Here is a 13,768-nt window from a genome sequence, read left to right as displayed (position 1 = left end):
ATAGTTGCACATCCTTCTAGTTGCTGTATGTGGGATGCGGCCTCAGCATGGCCGGAGAAGCGGTGCGTTGGTGCGCCCCCGGGATCCGCACCCTGGTCTGCCAGTAGCGGAGCACGCGCACTTAACCGCTAAGCCACGGGGCCGGCCCCCGACATCAGCATTTTATATAAACTTTATGGCAAGGAAAATACGAGTTATAGCGTAGGTTCCAGGCACAAAGTATGTACTCAGTAGAGATGTGTTAAATGAAAGAATGATAGTTATTTTGAAATTAGATAACACATATTTATGTCATCCTGTAAGTGGGCTTTTAGATAGAAGTATCGTAGAAGTGAGTAATACCATTTCTACTCAAAATTGAAGACTAGCTAAGTGATTAGAAATTTTGAAAGCAGTTAAAGTGATACATTGCAACAGAGGCCTGCTGTTACTGAGCATCTGTATAGTTGTTGTCTTTGGGAATATACCTCCTCATTTATTTTTTTCCTCTAATATGCCCTATTTTTAAGAGTTTCATTGATGTTTTTTTTCTTTCCCGAGTTGACAGTTTAATTCTATTTACTGTAAGGCTTCATTGATAAAGTAGTCCTTTAAGTAGGAAAAAAAAATCCCAAGATTGCATATTGTCTTCCTCTGTTTTTTCCAAGATACTCACTTCTAATGAAAATGTCCATATTTAATTAAAATGCTTATTATTTTGCAGCTTTTCCGGTCATTTTGTTGTTGAAATAAAAGAAGAACCATTGAGAGGGGTTAGCTTGACATACATTGTGTGAAAGATGAATCTAATTCTCAACATGCCAGTGAAAATTGGAAGTGGAAATTTCTCAGAAAATACAAGAATGCAAAATATATTCAAAGATAGCCAGAGCCAGCCCTGATGGCCTAGTGGTTAAAGTTCAGTGTGCTCCACTTCCGTGGCCCGGGTTCGTGTCCCAGTTGCGAAACCATACCATCCGTCAGTTGCCACGCTGTGGTGGTGGCTCACATAGCAGAACCAGAAGGACTTACAACTAGGATATACAACCATGTGCTGGGGCTTAGAGGAGGGAAAAAAAAAGAGGAATACTGGCCAACATTTGCAGGATGAATCTTTCCCTCCAAAAAAAAAAATTAATTAATTAAATTAAATAAAAATAAAATGGCAGTTCACTTCTGGAAATAAAAAGATAGCCATTTGACTGTGGAGAGGGAAGTTTCTCACTCAACTTCTGTTTCCATGCAAAGAGACTGAAATATTAATTATATCATGATAGCTACATGTTTAGAATTGTGAACACTGTTAAGACCAGATGGGTGGGCAAGTTGATAGAAAGAGTCCTTGGTGGACTGGAGATCTGCAATCTAGCTCTGCTCCTAAGTTCTTACAAATTCCTCACTCAGAAAATGAAACTAATAAATTCACTTTATCATTGCCTTTTTATGAGGATTAAAGGAATGGCTACTTGGTATGGTTCCTTACATAGTAAATGTTGGCCATTGCTAACATTATCATTATTTAGGTGACATGCTCCTGTCCCCACTGAGGAGCCTTAGATTATTAATTTCTAAAAGAAAAAGTTTGAATCACACAACTTGAAGGCCCCTAACTGCCCTGAGATTCTCTGATTCATGAAGCCAAAGCACTGTAGTTCACAGATGTTCACCACATGATTAGGGAACAAAATTAATTTGAAGAGCACTTGAACTTTACCACAATTGGGTAGTCGTGAGACTGCAGTGCATTGGTGTGCAATCACTGGTGAGTCAAGCCTTCTGCGATAATGGTATGGGTTTGTTGGAAATATGATGGGTTAGAGAGGAGAATTGCACTTTACAGTAAAATCGGGACATGGTGAGAAAAGAAAGAGCACTGCCTTGGAAGTTGGGGTACTTGTGTGTTCTTTTGGTCTCTTCCTGACAAATAACACAGCTAGTGACAAAGTTTCTTGGGACTCAATTGCCTCTGTTTATGATGGATTAGATGTTGTCAAAGACCCCTGCCTGTTCTACAATTTTATGTTTCATTCACTTCTAAAATTTCCCATAGTGCTCTTAAAGCCTGTTACAAATATTAAAGTCTCCATAATACTTGATACAGTTTCTGTCTAACATTTTTTTTTTCACTTTGCCCCCTGTCTTCTCAGCATTACCCAAATAGGTTGCAAAGTCACCACTGAATTTTAGAATCTTTTTCTGAAAACATGTTTACTTATTCTGAGAATTGTATTAGAATTGTTATATAGCTTTTCAGAAAGACAAATGATTGTGTTTTATGTTGTTTTAAAAGAGTTAACCATGTTTTTGGACAAAAAACTTCTAGGAGATTCAAAGATTCAATGAAGCTTATCCTTTTTCTAATTTAACAGAGTGAAGGAAAGTGAAAAACTGTTGAGCCAAATTATATGTACCAACCTGTAAATGTAAAACAATTACATGAATATGGAAGAAATATAATATTAGGATGAACTGTGATTCGTTTAACAAATTTTCAGGTGATATTTACTTGGATACATTATATATGTTATTTGCTCTTTTTGAAATTAATATTAAATCTTCCTTTCAAAAGTTAGTTCCAGATTTCAGAATTTCATACTATTCAAATCAAGAAAAATTTGAAAATATGCACTATGATTAGTGGAGATGTTAGAGAAGAAAAGGAGAGACTTTTTAAAAAAGAGATCTGTATTTGAGAATACTTATAGTACCATTGGTTTTTCTGCCAACATGCTGCCAATCATTTGAATTCAATTTTTATTTTAATTACTTAAATATACACATGAATTAAGAATATTGGATAATTTGACTAAAAGCTCATGTGACACATACTATTTTTTCCCCAAAAGGAAATGTTCAGGACAAGTATAAGGAAGAAAAGTTGCTTTTACAGAAGAGAGAAAAAAAATCTTAAATTCATAACTTTATGCAGGGTTGCCTGTAGCCATGGGCAATACTAGAGTTTTATGCTTTACAGCTGCAAAAATAATTACGTGAGCATTATCTAAGCAACAATCTTTAATGGATTACATTCTGTTAGCTTTTCATTATATACTGTAAAAACCCAAATAACTTAGAAAATGGAAAAAAAAACTTGATTCATCTGACTTAGACCTTTGATATTTTTGAAAGACACTTTATGATTCATTGGTTTATTAGAGATATGATCTCAATTTGTAAATAAGATATGGTGTTACCAAGTTGGTTTTGAGCTCACCCCAAGTAGAAAAATTGTGCAAATTCTTTATTTTTATTCAAAAAGAATTTTACTTTTGCATGTTTCAAGGATGTTAAAATTTTTCGGATTTTGTCTTAGATTAATAATGTGATCCATCAAAGGCACATACTGTTTGTTAAGGTCAGTTCATTTGCTTTTTCTATAAACCTTACATTCTGTTTGTGGTACATTCTTAACACCCAGTAGTAATATAAGTTTATAAATAATGAAAGTCTTCATACTCTGGTCTTTTGTTATGTGGTAACAGTAGCTAGAATTTCAGTTCAACAAGATTTACCTTTGTGTCTATGTATTTTATTAATAAATAGTGTACAGTATTGAAGTTAGAATTTCAACACTGTGGTGCGTTCATATGTCCTTTTCTTTGACTGTTTCTTCCAAAGGTGAGGACACAAGTCTCCTCTTTGAAGTAGTATTTTCCAAGTGTTAACATAGTCATATTGTGCCCAAGTTGTCTCAGTATGTAGATTAAAAACCAGTTTTGCTAGAGTGGATATTAAGGCTTACTCAGATGTATGCACATCCTTAGTTGGCATAGAGGAAGGAAAAGTAGAGAATTGCAAGAGAAAAATATAGGATTTTATAAGCCTCTAAGCTTTTTTGAGGTTTTGAAACCAAAATTTGAGTGACTTTTGAAATAACGGTTTGAGCGTAAGTTTTTTACATTGTAGTACTTCATCCATGAAATTTTTCTTAAATTCCATTGAAATGGAAAGACATCCATTCCAGTACAAAATTGTAGTATTAAATATTCAATTCAATAGATTTTAAAAGATAAAGAACATTTATCACTTCAAATCTATGCAGTTCACATACCAATGAACATTTTAAGTACCATCTTAAATTAGATTACTAAAATTATTCACATTTTATTACACACTGGGGGAAAATGGGGTGGAGGAAAGATAACTAACATTTTTAGACTTTGTACGGAAGTACGTGTCTTCATACCTGCTTTGTAAAGAGAGAAACAAAAGTATTAAGTAATGTGTTCAAGATTACCTATCTAGTAAACAACAGATTGTTTACTAGAGTTGTGATTTAAGACTGATGCCAAATAATTCATGATTTTTTGATGTTAACAAGATGCTGAGGACAAATTTACAGTATGAACTATTTTTGAAGTACATATTTGGTTTATTTTCTACATTTTATTCCAACAGTTACAAAGTGAATAATACTGCTTGTTTTACAGTATGTTAATATTACATTAGTATCCAGTTGAGATTGCAGTAATGAATTATTTCATCCTCTAAAAGGTAGACTTTATACAAATGGGGTTAATAATGTCTCTCACCCTGAATAGGTTTAAGGATTAAATGAAATAATATATACCAAAAAAGCCAAAGAACAAAAAAACTTAGAACACGCAAAGTGACATTGTTGGTAGCAGTGCTGTTATCGTCCTTGGTGCCTTCTAACACTCTCCTTACTCTGTGTTAATGCAAAAAGATAGTATTTTGAATGTAGTCGCTTTGCAAATAGGTCTAAAGTTTTTTTAATGAAAGCATTTTTTTTTTTTGAGGAAGATTGGCCCTGAGCTAACATCTGTTGCCAATCTTCCTCCTTTTTCCTTTTTTTCTCCCCAAAACCACAGTAGATGGTTGTATGTCACAGTTTTACATCCTTCTAGTTGCTCTATGTGGGACTCCACCTCAGCATGGCTTGATTAGCGGTACATAGGTCTGCGCCCAGGATCTGAACCAGCGAACCCCGGGCCGCTGAAGCAGAGTGCGTGAACTTAACTGCTTGGCCACCAGGCCAGCCCCAGGTCTAAAGTGTTTATAATGAGCATATTTAAATTATAATGGCTGTATACTCATGCACTAATTTGAAATATCTTTAAAATATCTCTTAATTAAATGCATGTTTGGACATATATTTATTTTTACTTTTAATATTTTGGTTTGTATGTATATGTAATTCATTTAATAATAGAAAGCATCACCTCAATGTTTCATGTAAGTAAAAGGAAGATTCAGTTATATTCATCAGCACATGGATGAGAAAATGTAGGCAGTAGGTCAAGAAGAAATGCAAGTTAAAGATAAGCCAAATAACTGTGAGGGCCCTAAGCAGCAGAATGCACTTGCCCCCTGGCTTATGAAGAATATCAAATTATTCCTGTTGTGTACGCTTAAGGCCAGATATATTTATTGAATTTTGTATGTCTGTAAGTAGATCTAGATTCTCCAAGATGTATCGAGATAGCTGTTAGTAGTAGTTTATTATAATAAATGTCTCTTTTGTTGAAGTTGAAAGATAAGGACTGTATATATCACTATTGAGTATAATGATTTAATCTTGTTCTTATAGTACTACGGGATGACTTCAGACAAAACCCTTCCGATGTCATGGTGGCAGTGGGAGAGCCTGCAGTGATGGAATGCCAGCCTCCACGAGGCCATCCTGAACCCACCATTTCGTGGAAGAAAGATGGCTCTCCTCTGGATGATAAAGATGAACGAATAACTGTGAGTATTTAATTCAGCAGTGGGGAACATTTCTAGATCTAACTGGATATTTCTTCACCAAAATAAAAGAGAAAAGTGAAGTAGATTCTTTTAAATAAAGGATTGCATTATCTCCCATTTTCAGTTTTTCTTTTAAAATAAATACAATTTAATTCTCCCTGTGTTGACATGAAAATAAATGAGAAAAATGCATGTTGCTTAGTTTGGAGATGAGTAAAACAAAACTATAATTTCTACATTAATGTCTTAGAGTTAACACTTTTGTGTATGATTTAATTATTATCATAACTCAGGGCATATCACAGTTCCATGTGTTACAGTAAAAATTGTGTATAAAAAAATTCTGTAATATAGTATGTTTCCAGAAGACCTCCTAAATCACCTGAGGATTTTTTATCTCTTATTCCTTTTTAAATTGATTTTCTGTTCTACAGAGTTCAATATTGTTTCTGAAAAATAAAATTTCATTCTGAATGATGGTTAATGATGAATTTATCTCATTCCAAAATAAAATTGTGCGACTAGGTTATTGGATTTCAAATTCCTGCTGTGATACAAGTAGAGAAGTATGCTATCTGTAGTAATTAATGATGCATTTTCTTCTTGATATCAGTAATTCTTTCCAGTGACTCCTCTGCTTTTTCCATCTCTTGAGGTATCTACTAAAGCACCTAATAACCCAATTCTCATTGATTCTATGATTGTACAATATTCCCCTTTACAATCTTCTTTGTTCTGCACACACTCTCTGTCCATTGTGAATCCATTGGCCAAGATGTAAAGTTCCCCAGGAGAACGTGTGTGTAAGGAAAAGTCACTGCTGAAGTTGTGAAACAACAAGTTATAACACAGACCACATCATCCTAATAAATGCTTGCACCGTTTCTGAACAACCAGTTAGCAGATTAGCATGAGAATTAAATAGTGGGAAAAAAATAGAGAAGATTGTGGTAGACAGTGTTTTAAGGACCTTGAAAGAAAAGGCATCCTTTTTCCTGCACTGATCTGAATTAGGATGAAGCTCTCAAAGGATTTTTATAATTCTAGGAATTGGGGTGAGAATGACCTAGGTCTACTTTTAGGAGGTGATGAAAAGTCACATGGCAAAGTGAACCATATGTGGACACGTTGGGTTTGGGAAACGAAGTCAAGAGCATGGGGAAGTAGAGAGTATTCGAGCAAATGATTCTCTTGTTAGTGATAACAGATTCCTTTTAGAATTATGCACAATTGAGATAATATTTTCCCTTAAAAACATATTCTAAGTCATTTAATGACCATTATCTGTAATTCCCACTTCCCTGCCCTAATGATTCAAACACATTTAAAAGCATTATTATCCATCTCGTCCCTCATGTCTTTCCTGAATACCTATTTGTGTTTAATACAAATTAATGATAAAATTCTCAGCACTGGAGATGCAGCATTAAACAGAAATCAGTGAGTGCCCTCCTGGAGTTTATATTCTGTGATTAGACAGATAAAATCAAAATAGAGAGTACAATATATAGTATATTAGTCTATAATAAGTCCTATAAAAAATAAAGTAGTAAAGAGGTAGACAGATTCATTAGGATTGGGGTAGGATTTCTGTTTTAAATAGTATGACTAGAGAATGCTTCGTGTAAAGACCTGAAAATTTGAGAGAGGGAACTATACAGGTATCTGAAAAAAAGTGTTCTAAGCAGAGGCAACAGTGAATTTAAAGACCCTAAGGCAGGGCATACCTAACACATTCAGAAAAGAGCAAAGTGGTCAGTGTGGGTTAGGCAGAGTGAGGAAAGGGGAGATTTATGGGAGAGAGCAGCAAGGGTAACAACTAGCCAGACTATGTGGGACCTTATAGACCTTATAAATAGTTTGGCTTTTCCTCTGAGTGGGCTGGAAGGCATCAGAAGTTTGTCAGCAGAATCACTGAAGGGTGATCATGGCAGAAGTGGGGAGACAAGTTGGGAGATTTACAAAATCTAGGCAAGAGGAAAATGGTGGTTTGGACCAATCTGCTAGGAGGGGAGGTAATGAGGAGTGGTTAGATTCTGGATCTGCTGTGAAGCAATAGCCAACAGAATTTGCTAAGGGATTGGATGTGGTGTGTGAGAAAAAGAGGAGTCAAGGTTTACCTTAATTGGTTGGTCTGAGCAACTGTAATAACGGAGATGCCGTTAACTGAGATGCTGTTAATTGTAGAAAGAGAAGATTTGGGGTTGGAAATATCAGGAGTTCAGTTTTAGACATTGTAATTTTGAAATTCTTATTAGATATCCAAGGATAAATGTCAAATAGGCAGTTGGAAACATGAGTCAGAAATTTAGAGTTGAGTTTGAGGCTGGAGAAAAAATTGAGTTGTGGTAGACATAACAAGTACTCATTACTATGCAATCCTCCCCTCCTTCTGGGCAGATGAAAGACTCTGCTTCCCAGCTTCCTTGCTGTTAGACAGACCAATTTGACTAGTTCTGCTTCATGGGCTGTGAGCAGAAATTACAGAAATTAAATACTAGTGAGTGAGCCTCCAGCACTCTCTCTCTTTACCGTGTGGCAACCAAGGAGGCCACATGTCCCAGGTAGTCCAGCTACAACATGGAGGACAGCACAAGAACCTGGGCCCCTGACTTATGTATAGCAGAACTTTCCACCCCTCTGTCTTCCCATGATGGGCATGTAGAATGAATGAGAAATAAATTTGTTGTATTAAGTCAAGGAGAATTTCTTACCACAGACTAATGTGGCCTATTCTGATGAATATGGGAGTCATCAGTGTGTACATATTATTTAAAAACAAGAGACTGAAATCACTAAGGAAGTGATTATACTTAGAAAGGGAAAGAGCCGTGGAGACTGAAAGGAAGCAGTCAGTGAGAGAGGAGAAAAACCAGACGGGCAGCCAGGTGAAGACAATGTTTTAAGGAGGTGGCAGTGACTGAGTCAGTTGCAGCTGGTAAATCCAGTAATATGAAGATTGAGAATTGACCAGTGGATTTAAGAACTTGGTGGTCATTCATTGATGACCAGTTTCAGTGGAGTGGTGGGGTTAAAACCTCATTGAACTGGTTCAAGATGGATTGGAAAGACTGAAATCAGATGGAGTATAGAGAATTCTTTTTATATTATATCTCATAAGATAGATAAAAAATAAAGGTGATTGTAGTCTCACATTTTGAAAAGTCTTAATCTTAAAGGTTTGGTTTTGTGTGTATGTGCACACTGTGTGTGTGTGTCTGTGTATTTTTTGTGACATTAGCAGTTTAAAATCACTAAAGTGTATTTGATTTTTTTTAAATCCTTGGAATTTCCTGTTGAATCATATATTGAATTAGAAGAAATGTTATGGTTTATGCCCAAATGTTTAATTTTTTATAGGACCTTTACTTATGTTTTGTTGTCTGGAAGTTGCTATTCTGTAATTAAAGAGTACCAGTCCCCCTACTCTGTTTAGAGTCAATATAAGAACCACCTCCAATCAGGAATGAAGCAATTTAAAGTTGCAATAACCTATCACTATGAAACTATGCCAAGATGTTAATGTATAAATAATCTTAAAATCATTTAAATGCTGCCAAATGATGATCCACGATAGTGTTCCATATGCTAGGAAGTTGTAACATCTGAAACTTTTACTGTTTCTAAGACCATCTGTGTGTTTTGTATAAATTATGACTGTTAAACTGATAAAACACTAGAGGTAAAAAAGCACATTTAGACATTCAGGGAAATGAGTAGATTAAAAGTCAGCAGTTTGGGTTCCAAATTACTGTTCTTATTTAGATCATAATTGTTTTTGCTTTATTTTCTTCCTTTAGGCAAAACTAAAATTGAGTAATTAAAACAAAAACTTAAAACAGAAGCAGAATGCCTGACATTATTTCCAATTCTTTTTTTTCAAAAATTGAAAGTAAATTCTTAAGAGATGAGGGTTATTAGGAATTTTATGTGATTCTTCTTTCCTAAGCTTTGTTTTCAAATGATTGTTTTCATTTCTATTGTTAACATACTTTGCCAAATGTGTTGAGTACAGACGAACAGGAGATTAAAGCCCGTAATATCTTTATGAAAGGCAAGTGAAGATTGTACTGTTATTGCTACAGTTTCAGTTATAGGAATTTCTAGAGTTCTTTAATGTGGTGGCTTGCTTTGTTGAAAATTTAAAGTACGACTCTCCCAGCTGTGAGAACAAAGACACACCCTACAAAAAGGGGAAATATGTAATTGAATTGTAGGTGCACCTGTATTTTTTGATGTTGCTAAGTCATTTCTTTTTACCTTGACCTGGATTCTGAGCCAAATTTTAGATCTATGATGATTATAAACCAGGAATATATAAATAGCATTTTCTCATTTTCTTGCCTGACAGGAGAATCTTTTAGAACTCTTTTGGCACATATTTCTTAGAATAATTTGAAGGAGGCCTTAGATGATGTTTGTTGCTTGTCTTCTTTCTTTTCTTTTTTTTCTAGACATAAGTATTGATATTTAGAGTTAGAAATAAAAGTAGTTTAGGTGGCAAACTGGATTAAATAGATTTACTTCATATGTCTGAGACTTAGTCATAACTATTATTAATAAATGAAATTTTCTCAGAGAGATGAATCAGGACCAAAGACTTCTCTTTGATGTAGAGTAACATTTAGACATACCTTACAAAAAGTGATATATTTATTTTATTTCATACCATTTTGGAAATATTATACTTAAGTTCAAGATTTTTTTCTAAGGGTGAAAAATGGAGAATATTAAGATTGGGAAAAAAAGTAATACCAAATATTGAAAAAATAATAATTTTGTGTTCAGTCAAAAGACTAAAATTGCCCTTGAGTTAAAGAAAAAATTAAATGCAGTTAAAAGTAGACATCACAAATATTTTCCTAGATTATAAAAGACCTTAATTATGTATAAAGATGGTTAATTATAGGATTATGTTGAATAAAAGCTGACAAGGAGACCCGAAAAGGCCCAACAAAAATTTTAGTATGATTTTGGATTTCTGAGTGGAGTGGAGTCTTTGGTAAAGAGAGAAGAGAAAGTTACTGATGCCAAAACATTGTGAGAAGGTATTAAGTTTATTTAAAAATTTGCCACTTATTTTATATTTATTGACCTGGGTGATGTTAATATTGTTATCTTAGTGAAAAGTTAAATTTGTTATAAATCACACAGTTTTGGGGGGGTCACACAATTGCACAGTGTCTGAGGCATCAGTTTCCCCCTGTCTTTCTCTTGGGTCTTGGTGAGATGAACAGCCTCCTGGTGGTAGCTACAGGAATTGCAGGCATAGAAGGAAATAGCCCATCTCTCATGGAGGATAGCTTATAAATAAAACATATTTAATTAATTGTTATAAGCATAAGAACAAATGTATTCATAAACTACAGTATTAAGGTATTCAATAGTACCTAGAAAGTAATGAAACAAAAGCAACTATATGATTTACCTCAACATATGATAAATTGGGATAGCAAATTGATGCCATTATTTTAACAAAACAAAAGAATAGTTGTGTGTATTTATATATGAGATCTGATGATTTACGACTAAGAATTAAACCTTTTGATTTGGATTAGTAAATAATTATAGGATCAATAGTAAATTCTCAATACCTGGAACATAGTAAACATGCAATAAATGTTTATGGAATGTTGCAAGCTCTTTGACTTAAGTCTGTCATGAAAACAAATTGAAAAATAACCACTCCATTTTTTTCATTGAGTGGTTATTATTGAAAAACAACTTTCCAAACAAGTGTGTCAAGTTTTAGAAATGGTTATTATAGGCACACCAACAATTTACTAATCAACCTTAGTAATAACAATAGCTATTGTGTATTGAGCCTCTGCCATGTACCAGATGCTTTATATTATCTCATTTAATCCCCTTGAAAACTCAATGAATAAGCTGTTTTCTCTCCTTTATGACACACTTATACCTGTCAATTCAGTCTCCTGGAGAATATGATGATGATGATGATAGTAAGCACTTAACGTACACTTATTATGTACCAGGCCCTGTTCTAAGCACTTTATGTATATTGATCCATTTAATCCTGACAACAACCCTGTAAGATAAATACTAAACTTTCACTAATGCAGTGGTTAATTCCAAATTGGCTGAGGGGTGGGGGGGACAATTATGGGGACACCTGGCTTTTGTTCACTGATAATATTTTCTGTAGGGTCCTATAGATTTTGCTACATATATAAGGACTCTCATTACTATCAATACAAATTTCAACTTAGAATGACAGTAACTCTTAGTTTCCACTATGAAATATTGTCTTTAAGTTTGCAAGGGTCTGGAGAGATTAGTTCACACAGTGGAGGTAGTAGTGGTCTTGAAACTAGACTTGGTACATTTGAGAATTAGTCCATATTATATCCAGTAATGAAAATTATAACATAATAAAGATCTATAAAATTTGAAGTTTAGTAGTTTCACAAAAGATGGCACAGCAATGGTCAGGTTTGACCAAAAGTTATACTTCAGATAAACTAAAATTATTTATTCTGGAGACTGGAAGTTTTACCTTAAAGGATATTAGAAGAGGGGCCAGCCCAGTGTCTTAGTGGTTAAGTTCGCGTGCTCCACTTCGGTGGCCCAGGGTTCACAGATTCGAATCCTGGGTGCGGACTGATGCACTGCTCATCAAGCCATGCTGTGGTGGCGTCCATATACAGAAATGGAGGAAGGGGGCATAGATGTTAGCTCAGGGCCAATCTTCCTCACAAAAACAAAACCAAACAAAAAGATCTTAGAAGATTATCTAAAGAAGATAAGTAGTAACCATTCACTATTTGGCATTTCGGGAAAAAACGATTTATAGTAAAAAGGATATTATGAATCAGTGAATGATTCAACTGATGTGCTTTATAGTTAACTGTCCACATTGTGGATTTGCCAGGTTCTAATATCATCAGCTGGACGCATTTCAAAAGTTATTGCTGAAAAATTAAGTAATTATGGGAAATTATATAATGAATGGGAAATTGAGTTAAAGAAAATATGATTGATGTACTGGCTTGGCAATTTGTATAAATACAATAAAATATAGTAAAAGCTAACACAGTAACAATACAGTGTATATAGTGAGATCTGCCTGGACTCAATTCTGAAATTCTAGAGTTAGTTTCTTTGTAATAACCTTTGACTGTCATTTATCTTGAATTATTTCATTTTTATATTTAAAAGAAGAGCTTAAAAGACATTCATCATTTCACGTTTGAAATTTTTAGCTTTTAAGCTAAAATTTAGAGATGAATAATACTTGCTTTTTCCATCCTCTTTGTATGTGGCTTTGTGACATAAACATTTTTGACTGACTTGTGTTATTCTTTGAGATAAGCTGTACCTTGAATTTTTTATTCTTTTTCCTTCCTGCTTCAAAATAGCATGCTACGAACATTCTATGTCTTACAGATTTTTTTTAATTTGATTGAAAAAATAATTTGGATGATGAGGAAATAATTTTAAGTTATTTATTTCCATCAAAGCCATAGTCCAACCAGAAACCATTTTATTGTCAGTTTCATCTACTTATCACATAACTGTATTAAGATTTTATTCATTCTTCTTCAAAAAATGTGGAAAAAATTTCACAGCATCAGTGTGTTTTAACACGATGAGCAAATGTATTTAGTAGCCTTTTCTTCAGGCTTTTACTTAGACGGAATGACCAACGATCCTGGTTTCCTAGGGACTGTCCTGGTGTTAGCACTGAAAGTCCCTAATCCTGGGAAAAACACCTCAGTTCTGGGAAATCTGGAACAGTTGGTCACCCTAAACCTGGAAGGTTTAAAGGAATTGATTTATATATGAATGAGGAATCACATTCATACAAGGAAAGTAAAAAGTAGTAAATAAATAGAAGGGTTTTATCTATATCATTTCTTTCATAAGCAAATTAAGGATTTGAAAATCATTAGTGAAGTTAGGAGAAAAATTTAGTTATACATAAAAAAATTATTTAACACTTCCATTCCCATGCTAAAGAGGTGCAATTGTTAGAATGCAGTAAGCCATCAGTTCTTTTTCTAGTCCTTTTCTGCTTCCTGTGTATCTTTGTAGGTTTCTTTGATTTCCCCTGTTGGTG

At 34.2% G+C, this 13,768-nt stretch overlaps 1 protein-coding gene across 1 annotated transcript in view; it reads left to right on the top strand.

The window, feature by feature from the left end:
- ROBO1 (roundabout guidance receptor 1) overlaps positions 1-13,768 on the top strand; it is a 480,852-nt gene that overhangs the window by 339,233 nt on the left and 127,851 nt on the right. Inside the window, exon 3 of the mRNA XM_087418208.1 lies at positions 5,531-5,688. Coding sequence (XP_087274334.1) covers positions 5,531-5,688 — 158 coding nt within the window. The remainder of the gene's footprint in view (positions 1-5,530; positions 5,689-13,768) is intronic.

This window comes from Ceratotherium simum, chromosome 27, assembly GCF_057802395.1.
Source record: "Ceratotherium simum simum isolate JZ-2026a chromosome 27, ASM5780239v1, whole genome shotgun sequence".
NCBI lineage: Eukaryota > Metazoa > Chordata > Mammalia > Perissodactyla > Rhinocerotidae > Ceratotherium > Ceratotherium simum.
The sequence above is the reverse complement of the archived record's forward strand: the minus strand, read 5'-3'. Positions and strand labels throughout refer to the sequence as shown.